Source organism: Diorhabda carinulata, chromosome X (assembly GCF_026250575.1).
Source record: "Diorhabda carinulata isolate Delta chromosome X, icDioCari1.1, whole genome shotgun sequence".
Lineage (NCBI taxonomy): Eukaryota > Metazoa > Arthropoda > Insecta > Coleoptera > Chrysomelidae > Diorhabda > Diorhabda carinulata.
The window spans coordinates 36,553,022-36,570,988 of record NC_079472.1 but is presented as its reverse complement, the minus strand read 5'-3'; the positions used below and the strand labels follow the sequence as shown (position 1 = coordinate 36,570,988).

The window sequence follows — 17,967 nt, the reverse complement described above, 5'->3', positions numbered from 1 at the left end:
ACGTTAGAGACAACGGAGCGATTGTAGCAATAAAGTCAATAAAGTATCTCTAATACACTTTCTAATAAGATATAAGCTCCTACTTCAGATTTTCCATCAAATATTACACCACTTATGGAAAGTATGGAAACGTAAAACGAAATCGGTCGATTTTAGTCACAAAATTTCTCATCTTTATTATATATCATTTATTATTACAAGTTTTTAGTTCCTGTTTTTTATTGCACTACGAGGCAAAAGATTGGTCTAAGTTTCATCAGCTGCATCCACGATATTTAGCAACATAAAGAGAATGCCCTGATTTTCTTGATTACTAAATGAATTTAAACATTAAATAATTGAGATGGTTTTTCACAAAACATACTACAAAATAGTGAATAAAAAACTTCCGTCACATAAGTTGACATTTTCCCAATGAAAGAAAGTTTCCATAGAACTTTTAGATTGAATATTTAACGGTAATATGCTCACATATAACGAAGGTCAAATAGTTTAATTGAAACTCATTTTTAAACTAACGAGAAGTTTATGACACAACAGTCATCGTATTTCCCAAGAAAAATGTGACCCATATAATACCACAAACTTTACATGCTTGTGTTTTAGTGGTTTGTTTTTGACAAACATATGGTGTGATTCACATATTTAAACCTATGCTAATACGAACTATTATATTAAAAACAGTGTTAGAGGGTAACATGACTCTGTCATGCCAATGTCAGAAATAGTCTCTTTAATCGAATTTTTTTGTTCGTAAAAAACCAAAAGTCGCATAGTTTGGAAGACTTTAGCAGCAAAAATTCTCAAGCCAAAAGCGACTTGTGGTGTAGCTCATTGTCAAGAAGAAAGTCTCTTCACACATTGTTTCACAAAACGTTTCAGTACTTGATATTCGTTTCCCAGTATTGCTTTCTCCTGGTCTTCCCTCATATATTCTTCTTTAATTTGGATAATCAATTTTTTGCCATTTTTTATACATCATCTGATAAACTTTTGTGACTTGGTATTTATGTTGTCGTCGATGTAACATCCCTCCTAGTTTTTCAGTGCCGTTGTCAATGATCAACTAAATGATTGAAACGTTCAGAATCTTTAAGTTACTTAAGAAACATACCAATTTGTTTGCCCAAATTTTTATATGGCGCATTTACCATTCAGGTCATTTAAGTAATAAAGAAGTTGACATGGCAAGAGGTGATAGCAGTTAAAGATATTTTCTACTAATTTTTAAAAATTAACCTGACATGGTGAACGATGTTTTTGTTTTGGTTACAGGCACGTATATATTGATAATAAGAGCTCTGTTAATAACCTCTTATTGGTTCAATATTCGTCCACTGTAACTCAACAGCAGACTACCATTAAGCCTACGTTCAATGCAACATATGCAAAACACGAATGAAATATTTAAAATCCCGTTTTCAATGCCTTACTTTGATCAAAAGGAATGTATGATCTGGTATTCACCTCTTTCGACAAATTAAAGCGTGATTAGGATGAAAATCGCTCCCAACGAAGAGCATCAAAAAGTTTTAAGGATCTACTTGAACTTACTGGCGGCAGCATTCTTTGCATACGGCGTGAGAAACCTAATCTCACGTTGAAAAAAAAATGTATAACTATGTGCAAATCTTCTGGCAATAAAATCATCCCATACTCGTATCTCAATATGACTCTTACTGGTCAAGAATAAAGACATGGGTGGATTGAACGAAGGATTTGAAAAAGCGATAATTTTGTAGCTTTTTCACATTCCTAAGAGGCCAGACAGAAGAATGTCTTGAGGAATAGAAAAAGTACTTGAGAATTAACCAGTATAAACCAATGAAGGAGTTTGGGACAATGAATAGGCTATTTGATTAAATTTTTAACTGAATGTTTGCGCCATGGACAGGAACGACTTGAAATTTGATATGGTGTCGATTAGTTTCATCGTTCTAACACTTTGGATGAAACAAAAATTGAAGACAGTATACCCATAACGACATGTCAAGCTATAAGATGCTTCCAAGACGAACATCCAAAGTTTTGAGTCTAAATTCACGTTTATACCATCGTTTATAAGAAAACTTATAGCAGGAGATCGTTTTTATTTCATCCTATTATTTTGAGTTCAGATATAATTTTAAGACTCTTCTGCTTCGATAGATTACATGAACTCATGAACTATATATATAGGTATTGGTATAGTGGTAATGAAAAGAGTATTTAACACCACAATTTCACTATGAATATCTCATTTTTACATACTTTTCAGTAATTTTCAGTGATTTTTGACTAGTACGTGGCTTTATAGTTCCTCTCTGATTTTGTAGGTTATAGATTTTTATTATGTTTGTGGATAACTCCAAGTGTCATCACTATATAAGCTTCTCCTCACCTATTTGCGCCAAAACATTAAGCTTCAATATTGACGTGACTTTTGACATGACTCTTGAATATTATTCCATCGAATTGTCGATAGCATTCAATCGATAAGATTAAGAAATAGCATTACTTGTCAATATTTTACGAGTAATGCACCTATAAAACCTGTGGTGATTTTAATAAAGCATCATATTACCATTTTATTACAACCCGCAACATTGACTGACATAAATCTTCAAAATTCTTTGGAAATAGATCAATGTTTTGTAATACCCAAGAAAACATTAAGCAGCTGTAGGTATGAGGGTTCCGTTGAAGTTGTTTGTTTTGATAGTCAAGTTTTAGGTGCACGTTTAATAATCTTTTTAACCTCTATGAATCATCTTGTATATCTTTGTGATTCAGTGGACGTATCGCTTACTCAACAAGTATCTGTTTCAAATTCTTCATATTGAAGATATCACTTACCAAAAATAGAAATTGATGAATAGGATATGTTATGTTTAATATTATTGTACTGAGAATTGGACTGTTTGTGAAAGAAGTCACGATTATTATAATGTTTGGAATAATTTATCAATTTAAAAGTTTAATCAGATTGAATTTTTGATATGTGGTTTTGCTCTAGTTCAACTAGTTAATAATCACATTGATATTTGGTCAGATAGAAAAACTTTCATTATATACATGCAAAACGAATTTTCTTTCATTTCATTTTAGAGAAATCTAAATATTTATTCCTTCATGTTTCCGATTGGGGTTCAGATGCATCCGTTGTTTTAAACGGAGTTTCAATATACATGTCGTAGGTCAATAGACAATTTGGGATTTTAGCTAATATCTCAGGATAATAGGCAGTTGGCTGATGCGCCTCGCGTTTGTCTATTCTCCTGGGGCTAAAATTCGGATGTAGATAAAGAAAAATTCATATCATTAAGCATTAAGCAAGTCTGCAAATAAAAAATGTGGAACAAACCGGTGTTTTTGTTTTAAAAATAAAATAAAATGTAAATCACAATGTCACCAAGCCTCCACGTGTTGCAATAAATGATTGATTGACATGCAAAAAATAAATAAATAAGACTTCTTTTATCCTATTTTTTTTATCTTATTCTGTAAACCCAATCTATTGTCCGGCATATAGCTAATACTCCGGGAGAATAGACAAACGCGAGGCGCGCCATCAGCCAACTGCCCATTATCCTGGGATATTAGCTAAAATCCCAAATTGTCTATTGACCTACGACATATATAAATTGACCTATTTCTCGATCCGTTGATTCATACACCTCACTGTATAAAACTAACAAGACTAAATTTTTGATTTCAAATTGTTTTCGAAAGATGGCACACAGCTTTGTGGCGAGTAAATTTCAATAACTCCTTAAAAGAGTTGAGACAATAAAAGGAATTAATTTATAAACATTTACTGACTCCATCGCACAGTGGTGAAAGAGCGAAAAAAATTTTATTTTCGAATGGTTTCGATTTTCTACTTCGTGATTCTCTATATAAGCGGCAGGAGCTAGGAACAGCATGATTTTTTCCCCTGTTATAAGTGTATTATCAATGATTTAGACCCGCTGTCAGAATCATGGAAGTTTGACTAAATTACACATTACTCAAAATTAGTAATTTATAATTATAAAAGAGGGAAATTTTATCCCTGTCCTACAATGGTTTAGCGACACATCAAACACACTGCGCAACACTTCTCAACACGGTTTCCTTCTCCTCCTCCGAGATGTGGAAGGTTACTTTTCAAACTAGACATATTAAAGTAAATATTAGAACATCAAAGAAAGGAAAATATTAGAGAACGCCTTTATTTGTCGCACTACCTTGTTTATCCAATTAGCTTAAACGAAACATTTCTACGATACTGGAAATCATAAATAGCAGTGCAATGATCGACTCGAGAGAAAAATTCCAACTCGTTTCAAAAGAAACAGCTATTGGTTATTGACAGAGATGGCTATTGAGAAGTATCCATGGTACTATATGCCATCCACGGTGCATAACATTAAGTTACAAAATGCAGAAGTCAATTCTCTCAGTCAGAATATTGTCAGAAGAGGAAAGAAATTAGAAGTACGAATTACGAGACTTTCAGGATCAGAATCTCGCGGAAAATATCTTATATACCAACGAATATGTGTTCCAGAAGCTACTGGAGACTTCGGATCTTTTTATTACGAACATGACATCCGAACTAAAGAAAAAGTAGATGGAAAGTTTCTTTTCTTTTTACTATGAATCCCAGTTTTATTATTTAAAAAATTCTCCAGTTGTTGAGAAATTTTTACCTTGTCAATAGTCCTTCAATTCAAATAAAAATAGAATAGCTTGATGCATGTTTATGCTTTGAGTCGAATGAGATCAACCCGAGGTCTCTATGTTAATCCGTTCTCGAGATACTGAATTTTTCCAATATTTGGCCATTCGGCCCCACTGTACTTAGTTCGCGTTTGATAATTGAACAAACTAAGTGTGATTTGAAAACCCAAACGCTCGCGCTCGCGCTCGCTTTCCAGTTCACGCCGAGTTTGCGCTGAAAGATGGCAATTTTATATTCGACGGTCGCGTTCCAGCGCATAGCCAAAGAAAATAGTTATCCCGGTCAAATAATACCGCACACGCAACAGTAATAACCAAATTAAATTTCAAAATTGCCCATTTTTGTACAACTTGAAGAACAAAAATTATAAAAAAAGCAGAAAAAAAAGAGAATTCTCGGAAACAAATATGTTATAACATTGAATATTATTATTAAAGTAGCGTTTTGGTTGCTAGTGATGGAAGTGTTAAAAATCAAAAAGGAACACGATTTGAAATTTCCGACGATATTTCGAAGTAGTGTAAAGCAAAATCTATTGCCAAGAGAATGCAAAGACTCGTACAACAAAGAATATGACAAATGTTTATAGTAGATGTGAGAAAATGCTATAGCAAATATCAACAAAACTGTGCTTTTGGTTTACTTTAATAATTTGTCCGGAAAATTTTCTCAGAGCTCACGATAGGCACAAGAATAAAGGAGAATTAGAAGGTAAATGAGAATATTGATATTTGTGGTTATTACAAATTAATTTTGTGAGTATTTGGCACAATGATCAAAATCTTTCCAAAAAAATCTACTGTGTTATCTATAGAAAATGTCCTAAAGTTTATACACGAGACATCAAATGAAACGTCACAGTCACACATGTGGAAATAAAAAATCAGGTTTAATTGTAGAGGTGCCGGAAACGAAAACTGACAAAAATCAAAGTCTTTACCATTGTTGTGAAAATAAATGAATAGATTACAAAATTTTTTTAACTCACAGACAAGGCAACCCTTTCAGCAGAAGCTGAAATGCCATTGTAGAAGAAAAAAATCACAGTAGTGGAAAGGTATATATAGAACAGCATATTCTCAAAAAATGATATTTCAAGGATTTTGGCAGGCATATTATCTTGATCTAGCATTTCATTACAAGAACTAGAGTCCCAGACAATGAACCGTGAATTAACTTTGCTGCTGGAAACTTAGATATCGGCGGAAATTTCCAGAATGTAAATGTACATTATTAATAGAAAACTGTTTTCTGTGCGGGCCATGGTGTGTACTTTATGTGCACAATGGCTTAACGTAATCCATTATGCAGATGATATCTAAATAAATAAAATATAAAAATAGATTTTAAAAATGATAATTCCGTAATTGTCACTTATTAGAAGGAAAGTGTCACAGCTTACACCGAAATTTCAAGTAATTACGCAGAATATGGAAATATTAACCTGTCTCTCGTAAAATCATGTAACATATGCTAATAACTATGATTTCACTTCCTTCTTAAAAACAAATTGAAAATAATTATAGTTATTGAGCAACTACCTTACATTAGCGAAGCCCAAATAAGTTTTGCTATTTGTTAATAAAACTTGCTCAGCACACCCAACATACTGATTTATATAAAATTATATAAAAAAAACGGATTCAAACAAACTGGGAAATGTCGATAACGTAATATATATATTTTGTAATGCATCTTATCGTTAGTGTTCATACACAGAGTGATACGATACAAATGTAAATAGATTCTTATTTCTAAATTTCAATTGCATTTTTGAATATCATTATTAATATTATCGAGAAGGTCTTTAGTTTCTCTAATTACAATTCAACCAAAAATATTATAGTGTAGTATATACGAGAGTTGTCTGAAAAGTTTTCGACCTCGAATTTATTAATATAGATTGGGAAATTTTTTGGGAATGCGTTGAGAGATCCTTGCTAAACTTAGCTTCTATTTAACAATCGTATAAATGAGTCATTGTGAATTTTGTCCGAACATGGGGAAAATGAGTAACGAGCTTTCATTAAACACACCTAAGTAAATAAAAAGGAAATTAGACACTGTAATAGGAGGCCGTACCATCATTTATGATTTTAAAATTTTGGACAGCTGAATTAGGTTTACTAACCACTAGCGTTAGGAATGACAAAAAAACAAAATAGTTTATCAAATGTTAGTAGACCGTCGAATTAAGATTAGAGAGATAGAAGAAGCACACTTTGGACCAAAGGCGAATTCGAATAAACATTTCTCAGGGCTAATTGATTCGGTTTAAGCAAAATGAGTCAGAATTTTTACATCAATTCATGACTATATGAAATTTGGATCCACCACTACACTCCTGATATGAAAAAAAGAGTCAAGATAGTAGATTACAAAGGAGAACCTGCTCCAAAGAAAGTAAAGACGATTAAATCGGCTGGAAAAGTGACAGCAATCAGTTTTTTGGGATAGTCATGGTATTGTTTTCATCCAATATCTACAAAAAACAAAAAAGTATCTACATTTAGAGAAAATTAAAGTGCTTTTTCATTGGGATAATGCACCTTCCCAAACATGGGTGATCGCCATGGCTAATATTCACAAATTGTACTTCGAATTTGTAGTCTCCAGATCTGGTTCCCAGTAACTTCAGACACATTGAAAGAATGGAAAAACGACAGAGTGTGAGGAAAATTATAGAATGGAGACCGAACGAGAAATGATTACCAGATAGACCAAAAAATAGATGTGAAGATCAGATTGTACAAGATAAGCAAAATCTAGGAGAAATGGAGAACAATAGTCAATGCTTCAAAAACAGGTAATGAGTTGTAATTAAGTAGTTATGAAATGTGGTCTAACCACCCATAAAAATATAGAGACACAAAAACTCAATCTGAGCGGTTACGATTCTAAATAGAATGTATAGCTTTGTATCTATATATTCTATGGTTTTAATCCAACGTTCATGAAGCTCTTGGTGAAACTATTCTTTGTATGAGATGCAAAAACTTCACCATGGATCTAAATAAATAGTAAACTGACGGTGCAAGGTCAGGACTAATTGCTGGATGTGATAGGGAGTTCAATGCCACCAAATCTGAATATTTCTCCGATAAAACCTCATACATCCGCATAAGCTGACCACTATATACTTCGGCATCGATTGCTCGACCATCTGGAATGATTTCGAAGTACACTAAACCTTGATAACGGACACACAATAAGACGTTACGCTCAAATCCACTGATTTTCTATGTTATTTAGATCCTAAATCCATTTCTCATTGCAAGCAACAATGCGTATAATGAAAAAATCAAGGAGCTGTTTACACACCTCTACTCGTGTGGCAATATTCGACAACTTTTATAGATCTTACTTAATTATTTGAAATGGTATGGTATTTTTAGTAGGAACGAGGGAGTTCCTGTACCACTACTACCATTTTTGTACTGTGTCGTTAATAAACAAAGAGAAAATGATTAAAAAAAAGTCTAGTCTCAACAAGTTACATGTTTAAATCGAAGCGTAGGAATATTCATATATGAAAACAGACATTACTCATGACATGTATTAAAGTATCTTAGAACGTGTACATTCTTAAACTTTGTTTTTTGCATTAATAACACGTTGAAGAGATTCTCTAAGTCAGTAATCCCCAAAATGATTCAGATGCACCCCCAGGAATGTCCATTATTAGATACGAATTTTTGACGAGTTGGTAATATGGTGTAAATGTATCAACTAAAACAAGTAATAAGTATTTTGAAAGTGGTATAGGAGGGAAAAAAGTTTGGGAACTTCTGCTCTAAGTGATGTATACATTTTATATAAAAAAGTGTTGGATGTTGGTTGCAGCTAACAAAGACTATAACAAATATTCTAAGATTACCAAGTACTTACACAAAACCTATTAAAATATTAACGTAATGTAATTCAACTGTCAAACGTGTTACGAAAATCTTAAAATATCTGTTGCATAGAACTCTAAAAAATACAAACCACTCCAAAAATTGTTAACAGAACATCAACAGCGACAGTAGGCCAAACGAAAAATTATAACCACCACCGTACCTTCTAAAGATTCAATAAAAAGATCCCAAATAGTACCTTTGAACTTGGTTAAGTTCTCCTCATATCCATGTGGTTTTTCATCGGTTCTTCTGTACTTTTCAGGAGGAGCGTCGAAGTAGGCTTCATTTGGATCGAAGCCTAGTTTCTCCTTGTAGTAAGTTTGATTTGACATTTTTTCACTGATTCGGTTTTTAAAGCATCACACGCGCACAATTTAGTTTCTTTTTTTTAATTAATTTTCGTTAATTTACTTTTAGATTCGATTTTTTTGGAATGTATACGTTGCGATTCGATTTATTGATTCGTTGTTCGATATTTCGTTGCACACTGAAAAACATTTCATCCAATTTTTTGAATCAGCAAAATATTTTTATTGAATACTTAACATCACAATATAATCGATATTTAATTTGATCAATGAATGAATCTAATCGAATATAGATGGATTTAAAGTTATTGAAGCTTCCAAACTCCATTTCTCACATGGATATAAACGAATTCGCTTGATTTATAAAGGTTGGATAAAGCATTGTTACTAACTAAATTGGAATTATTATTCCGAAGTTAAAAAAATTTCAATCATGAAATTAGAATCCATAGCTATAAGAATAGGATTCGGGTAAAGATGTATATCATATCAGCCTTTTACCAACATTCAATATACAATGGGAGGGCTTAATTTAGTTTTTTACGTTGACTTTTACAATACACTGACAGTCACTAACAATTTCATAGTAAATTTTGTATGTTAAACAGAGTTATAATTGGCCATTTACGATAAGTGTTAGTTGTAGGTACTTAAAGAAGTTGTGCAGTCCCTAGTAAAAATGGTCATGACTCGTAAATACTTTCGTGCAAGTACTTTTTATAACATTCGACCTGAGAGATCGTCCAAAAACTGTCATTATACCTGATTACATCGTTGCCCTTCTTGAACTAATCGTCATGTGACTGATGACTGGTGAAAAAGAGGCATCTTTAGGCATTGGTATGAATAGCATCATCAAGATATTACATTATCATTTAATTTCGAGAAAATGTGTTCACTTTGGATCTCATAATTTCTGGTAATTAAGCAATAAAAGGCTTGCGTCCACTGGTGTATTGGAAAATGTGCTAAAGGTATATCAAAAGCTGTAGAAAGAAAAGAACAATAAACTATATCCAACAAAAGTCTTTCGCAGAATAGCAAATCCAAAAGAATTGCCTGTTTTTTGGTATTACCCGTCTAATAATAGTGACGTCGGTCAGTTCTGAATGGTGCAAAACTGTCAAAGAACAGGCGAATCATTGTCCATCATAGCAATGTAAAATCTCACATCGTTGCTCAAACAAGTTTTTTACCAGATCTATGTAGAGTTGATGGCCTATTCCACCAAACTGTTATGATTTGGCACCCAAGGACATATTTTTGTTTCCACACCAAAACAAAAACTGCTTGGTCAAAGATTTTCGTTAGCAGAAGCCATTTTTGCATTTAAAACACATATTTTGGGGCTGCATCAGTCGGAATGAAAAAAATTTTGTTGGTATTAGGTCACAAATGTAAATAAAAACTGTGGTATAAAATATTCATAGATGACGAACAACACATTGTAGTTATTTGCATTAAAAAGGAAAAAACCAATATAAATATATCATATAATAGACGAGAGAAAAGAGGAATCACTAATAATTATCATAAAGGGAAACATTCAAAATAGAATATTAGTTCAAAGAGATAGAATTCAAAGTTCAAATACCTATTGATAGTTGCTCCAAAATAAGCACCTTCAGAGTAGACTCTTCGGCAATTGGAGACACCGAACTGCGAAGAAGATAAAAGAATGAGTCAAAAATTACTCACCCTATCTATTTCAAAATACAAGAAGAACATTTTCCACTATATTTTATGCATTAATATAGATGAATAATCCATCTTGGACTTATTTGGGTAAATGTAAACCAATGGAACTGACCTGACCATTTCGATATTTCTGTGAATTAGTCTCTTTAGAAAATATATTACTCAGTATCGAGGTACATTAGACCGAACATTTCAAAAACGATCATAAAATTATTGTTTGACAATTACATTCACTAAATTTACCGTTAGTAATGGATTGTAGACATCGAGCATGATTGTACACAAAAATGTATAGGAGGTTCTATAATCTTTATATATAATCTTTATATATAATTCTATTCTAAAATCATGTAAATTTTTTGCTGATTCAAAAAAACACATTAGGAGATCGCTGTCATTTTTATCTTTATCTGTAGGTACTTATTTTATCTAAATCTTACTAATACGATATAATTAAATATGACGATATATTGGCAAAACAAAACCAATCACCTGTGATTATTTATATTTTTTTGGTATTCGCTTAGAAGACGAGTATTGTAAGGCCATTTATATTAGCTTATTGTATATTCTATATATTAATCATACATTTTATATAAAGATGTGTTAAATACTACTACAATTGATTTTATATAATAGAATGTGAAAAACATTTAAAATGCAAATTTATTTTGCGTCGAAAGTTTATGAAAATTGATTAAGGTCGCGAATCACTTGTTTGTATATTTGTTGCTGTGTGTGAATAAAAAGAACCAATAAAACAAAACAAAAATAACTAAAAATTCTCTTAAAAAACATCTTTAACGTAATACGAATAGCAATGTTGATATTTCGAAACAAATTAAATTCTATAATTTATCTACGACGATAATAATAACTACTAAAGACAGAAAATAAATATTGATACTAACCTATAACAATAATATAGAAATTTTAGTTATAATTGAGTTTGTGGTGCCTTTTTGGGTTTGCTACAATTTTTTTGGTTTGTACTAATTGGTTAGAATGTTATGTGCAGTATATGTCTTAAGTCGGTGTAACAAGATGCGTCCAATGCTTCCAACAGTTAGCCCGGTTGTATTAGGTAAAAAAAGGGGTCAACATCTGAATGAAAGATAATAAGCTGAAAATTGGTATAGACCTTTGTTTTTTCGTTCTAAATATTGTCTCAAAAGTCACCATTGCTATCATGTCCGCGAGGAATCGAGATATTCACAAAAAAAAAACGATTTTGATGACCTTTGAACTTCAATATGTTAAGACGCAGACACGATAGCAATGGTGACTTTTGAGACAATATTTAGAAAGACAAAACAAAGGGTTAAAATACCAATTTTCAGCTTATTATATTTTATTCCGAGGTGAAACCCCTAATATGACTAATAAGTACATACTGAATACACTGTTTACAACACCACTATACCAACACTCACCATTACACTGTCTGTTTCGATAACAAGTTATCGTCTTCAGAGATTGAAGGTAAACTAAAACCTAATGACTTGACTTACCTAAATATAGGAGTAGCTTAAATAGAGACAAAGGGAGAATTCCTTTCAACCCACTCTATTCTTTAGTAGTCAAGGAATAAATGTGAATATTCCCGCCAAAGAGGTTTTCCTGCTGGAATTAATTTTCGCGGGTTTATTGGTGGAAAAATTTAGTATAAAACAGGTAAGTCAAGTCATTAGGTTCTAGTTTACCTTCAGTCTCTGAAGACGATAACTTGGTTATCGTAACGTGCGTCAGATAGTGTAATTGTGAATGTTAGTGTAGTGGTAATGTAAACAGTGAGTATAAATATCACCAACGTTACCAAACATTCTAACTTATTTCCAACAGAAAATTTACGACAGTATTTACAATAGATTTTTCATGTTTTTCTATGTTGTTTGGGCAACTACTAGGCGAAAAATTGCGCAAATCTTTTCACCGGGCTCCAGAATAAAATTGATAATTTGACTTTTGTAAGCAGAGCTAGAAGAATTAGATTCAAGGGTGCAACGTCCTCCCAGCTCCTCTTCTATTCAATTGCTGAGCCGTTCCCTTGACACTCCAGTCACAAGGTACGGATAGTAAAGGAATCACCACTAGGTAAGAATCGAAGAGTGACTGCTAACCGTTCTTGAATCATTATTGCTTTCCTTTATTTTTAGTCCTAGAGAATTAATTCGAAATCTTCTGCGGACATTTGACAAGAGTTTATGAATTTTGCTGATGGTTCTTTCATCAGATTATGTTGAACGATAACATCTACCATCTCCTTGCACGTCTCTTTTTTGGTTTCTGTGCACGTAATAATAATAATAATTTAGTGCACGATAGTATAACTACAGTCACAGCAACTGCGATTGTTTCATCATCCATTTTTCGCTATTATGTGAAACTCTATTAATTATTCTCAGAAAACGTCAACACAATTCAGAAAGTAATCTAGTGAACAATCGAGTTTATGGAAGCTTTTAAACGTTACACCAATATCGGCAAGTGCTTTGTACATACAGCGTTCATCCAATGTTCAGCCAACGTTGGATGGTGAATGTTGAACGCATCGTGCAGTTGCAGCACTGCAGTCCGGTTTGATGTGGTTCTTAGACGGTTGCATTTGTTATCTCGTTCGTAGTCTCTAATCTGGACAAAAGACATCGCCATGACTTGTATCAGTTCAGATCGAAATAATAGCAGAAAACGCTTTTTATTTTCTGGTTTTCAGTTACTTTTAAGTTAGTAAAAAACAATTCTACAACTAAATATCAAACAATACAATCCAAATGAGAAGATTCCTTAACATAGATATCAATTAGAGATAATTGTAAGACTCAATCGTATTGAGAACAATGTTATGTAACCGAAAATAGTGGTCAAACATTTTTAATTTTAATATAACAACAATCACAGCACGATGTTTACCCATCAGCTATATTCTAATTGATATGCACTTTATCAAATATTTTTATCAATACCGAGATAAGAACGAGGACGCAAACTGTACGTAGTATTGTTGTTTAATTATATGGAAGTAGGTCGAATTTTATACATATATTGTCTGGATCATACGAAACATCCATTATTTTTCTATATATTCTTATTCAGTTCAATCATCACCAAAATGAGGTGACGATTCACTGAAACCTAAAAGATTTATTGTGACCCAACTGTACTCAGTTTTCTATGACTGAATTTGAAATTTTTAGTTCCGACTAAGGATATCATATACAGGGTATCGATTTTATGTAATGTCCTTCATTTTATAAGTATATGGATCGTTGTTTTCACTTCTAGCACACAAATGCAATCATCTCTTTCCATCAGTTTGAGTTCGCTCTTGGTGCAGATCTAGCTACTGCATTCGTTCGATCTCCTTTGGTCATAGTATTGTTTAGCTTAGCCCTACTATGGTGTACCAATAGTACAATATTTTCTTTTTTTCAATATTGTGAAGGTTATGATTAAGGCAAATTGCTTCGCTAGTTTTACTACTAGAGTGCTGAGCGTCCCAAATAAGTCAATTCCACGATATTAGGATTATCCGAAGACTCCATCACTATCTTGTTCTAGATCTAGGGGTTCTGATTTTCAGGAATAGTAGTACAAACATCGTATATTGTAGTTAAGTGGTATGTAAGGATCTTTTCTTCTCTACCCAACTACCCGAAAACTTTATTGAACTAATGAGAATCTAGTTTCTAAATCAGTGCTATTATTCTGTGTATTTGTGGTAAAACTTTGGCCACTGCTTTCGGTGTAGAGTGGTTAAATAAGAATAATCAGTTGGAAAAGTAATTCTCATATTTGGAATATATAAATATGAATAAATGTTAAAAAGCTTACTGTTTGGTCATTCAAGAGCAGTTTGCAGTCAATTGTGAATTCTAGTGTGATTATGGAAAATTTGGGAGGGCCTCGTAAACGCCTGATAATCGGTGAGTGGAAAAACATGAATACTTAATTGTTTTAAATCATTTGCAGACACACATTTATGTAAAAGTGTTGATGACACAGTGGAATTAGTTAGTAGTAATCTTGGTATTAGGAAATCTACGATGTACAGAGTTATTAAGATTTTCCAAACAGTACGAAAAACTTAGGAAAACAAACAGAAAAGCATTTCAAAGAAAGACATCGAAATAAAGTACATGCGTTCTTTTTCAGAATAGAATTTCCGACGAAGTACTTGCCACTCCTCGAGACGATAAGGATTGCATTGAAATGAGTCGAAGCACATTATGGAAACTTTTGAAAGAAATAGGTTTTCTCTTTTCCACCTGCCTTTTCAGGTATCATATTACGGTTCTGACTTTTCCTTTCAGTCGACTGAATTTCTTGCAATTGCATACAACGTCTTTTCTTTTTAAACTATTTCGTTTAATCTTCCTTTTGTTTCTTCTTTTTCCTTCTCGTTTTAATATCCAACTTCCGTTGCTTTTTTTTTTCATGATCAAGATGAATTTCTTATAGGAAAACGAGTGATTCATCATCAAGAAAATCCATTCAATTTTTTATTTTAGATCATCGTAATCTGTTATACAACTTGATCGAAGTCTTACACTCCCTCAAAATTTCATTATATCTAGAATTTAGACGTCCATCACTAATTCTAATAAATCGACAAATCTCTTAAATGAAATTACCTTATACATTACAAAATTGGTTTTATAACGATATTGGTAAAATACTGTAGCCCTAATAGCTTTTTAATCGATTAAAATTCCACATATTTAGTCATATATTATTAAAAACTAGAACAGTAAGGAGTTGAACACGAGCAATAGTTAAATAAAATTATAAATTGACATTGAAAATGAATTAAACTTATCATTGAAACTTTACGAATGTGACAAACCTCGATGAGAAAATGAGAGACAGGTCAAGAAAGTTTGGGAAACAAGGAGACAAGAGAAAAAAGTGGGTGTGAGACCACTAACCACATGGGAAAGTTGAGAAATTTAGAAGACAAAGGGTTATATATACAATGTGTTTAAAAAAAAGTTACTATGCCTCTATAATGAGCAGAAAATGGAAAAATAATTAGGATTTGCTTAGTAAAAAAATTTCGTAACTCTATCCGAATTCAAGATAAAGGGATAATTGGATTGAAAGCTATCCTATCTTGTCACGACAAAAATCCACTATAACCAAATTTATGGCTAGAGCTCTTGGACTTAACCTTAATTATAACGATGTAGTTGTTCCTCTTCAAGTATCCTCCAGGTACTTGAAGAAGACGTGTTTGTTTGTGCTTCCATACACTCTTGGATCTCGAACAACTGCATTTAAAATAATATTTCCTTTATTAACTGTTCTTGTCTTATTTGCCTGAAAGAATTCATTTATTTTGGTTTCACAATTCCAGTTTCTCAACAACACGGTTTAACAGCTGCAATAGAGTGTCCAAAGTTACGCCTGAGGTTAATAACAATAATATTAACAAATTTTACCAATAACAAGGTTTCAAAAATCTAATGATCGTTGCCTGATTGTCATAACTATCAATAAATGACAGTTTTCCCTGACAAAACATATAAAGACTAGAAAGATTAATTGATTTTTGGGAACGTTATCAAAAAGGAAAACCATTAATCCTAATTTTTAACATGTATCCGTTTTATCGCTAAGGTCTCATTTACGCGATAGAGAATTGTTAATTCCCATCATGCATACTAATTAATAATTCCGAAAAGGATACACAGTATCGAGCTTCACTAAAATTAGGTGTAAAATTAAACTCACTCTGAATTTTTTTAAAGAATCTAATCTTGAAAAAGTTGACTATGAGAGTCAGATATAAAAACAAATTCATGGGATGGGTCAGCTCCAAAAACATATAAAATTTACGAAAATTTGTACTAAGCATATCCCAATTATTTTTCAATTTGTACTAACCCTTTTTAGGAATTTGAGAAATGATGAAAAATTTAAAAAACAATTTATAATGAAATCTATGAGCTCTACTGAAATTTATACTAATATAAAAATACTTTTTCTTATACGGGCTTATTTACTAAATATAATACTTGAAACGAAAATATGATTTCGAATGGAACATTCGAATTTCAAAGTTCAAATTGAAAAATCACTGTCCGGAAAATGAGATTTTAATATTTTATTGGTTATATAGGTATAGAGTTCTCTTACATGGTGGTTATACGAAAAAAGTAATGAAATAAAATAATAAACAAGTGAGAAATGTAGTAGAGAAAATGTTTTCATAGTAGATTGAACTAGAAAAAATCTCAATTTAGAAATTCGTTTCTTCGAAAAGTATTTGAACAACTTTATTTTTATTTGTTGAAAAAATTTATAATCTAATTAAAACAATTGATACTTACAGTTTTGCAAAATTATAAATTAATCAAAATAATTCATATCGCTGATTGAACGAAAAGATAATATTGATAATGAAAAAGAAAAAATTAACAAACCGCTATTACTTATAATATGAACTCTATTTTTTTTTAATTATATGATTGATAATAAATAAAATAATAGTTTTATCTTAAATAACCTATAAATAATGATAAAAGTGACAGATCCACTCGAAAGATATAAACACAGTTCACCAAAATACGCGATAACCAACCTTAACTATATACTGAAAATTTCTATTATTTTCGACACTAATCAGTTATGGTAATATTGGAAACACGCAGATATTTACACAGGCCGCGCAGCTACTCAACTGTTTCGAGAATCGGTGGACAACTGACAATCGAGAAAACAAACTAGGATCACGCGGCCGAGTCTGACCATCTATGGAACTTACACGTTGATCAGGTAGGCCGAGATATCTGCATAACGTAGGTGCTGAATGTAGATACTTCAACCACGAGATATACAGGGGATATGTTTATCTAGTACGCCTCGTCAGATAATTTTTATTGAGATATTTGTTTATTGATTCCTAATTAATTTTTGTTTTTCTATTAGAATTTATGTAGGTTTGTCATTGCCAATTTAAACGATTGACCGATACAAGATTTTTATATATATATATATATATATATATATATATATATATATATATATATATATATATATATATATATATTATATAATGTGAAAAAGAACTGTTGGTATTCGTCCAAGGTATTGACAATTTTATTAAATAATTGTTTTACTTCATAACTCGTGACTAAAACGAGACTATTTTTTAATTAAAGTTAAGAGGGGATAAGGTTTTTTGCATTTTTTAAATTTTTTTTCTCTAATTGAACAATATGTCGAGAATACCGTGTTCAAATTTTGATTCAATCCGAGTGAAACTAACGAAGTGACAACGTGTTAAACGAACTGCCTCGATACCTGATTTTTATACCGGTAGCAGCTCGTTACTCCTAGTAGAAAACAGCTGCAATTT

At 31.9% G+C, this 17,967-nt stretch overlaps 1 protein-coding gene across 47 annotated transcripts in view; it reads right to left on the bottom strand.

The window, feature by feature from the left end:
• Window positions 1-17,967, bottom strand: part of LOC130901316 (microtubule-actin cross-linking factor 1) — a 289,073-nt gene that overhangs the window by 190,645 nt on the left and 80,461 nt on the right. For 34 of the 47 annotated variants that reach the window (XR_009060264.1, XM_057812581.1, XM_057812608.1 and 31 more), the window contains exons 1-2: window positions 17,191-17,415; window positions 8,765-9,091 (exon numbers count right to left, since the gene is read on the bottom strand). The exons of 2 other annotated variants lie outside the window; for them this stretch is intronic. Coding sequence is in view for 44 of the 45 variants with exons in the window: in XM_057812581.1 (XP_057668564.1) it covers window positions 8,765-8,936 (172 nt within the window). In the remaining variant the exon portion in view is untranslated. Of the gene's footprint in view, window positions 1-8,764; window positions 9,092-17,190; window positions 17,451-17,967 lie in introns of those variants that run through there. 11 more of the 47 variants (XM_057812585.1, XM_057812615.1, XM_057812618.1 and 8 more) reach the window with 4 other exon arrangements.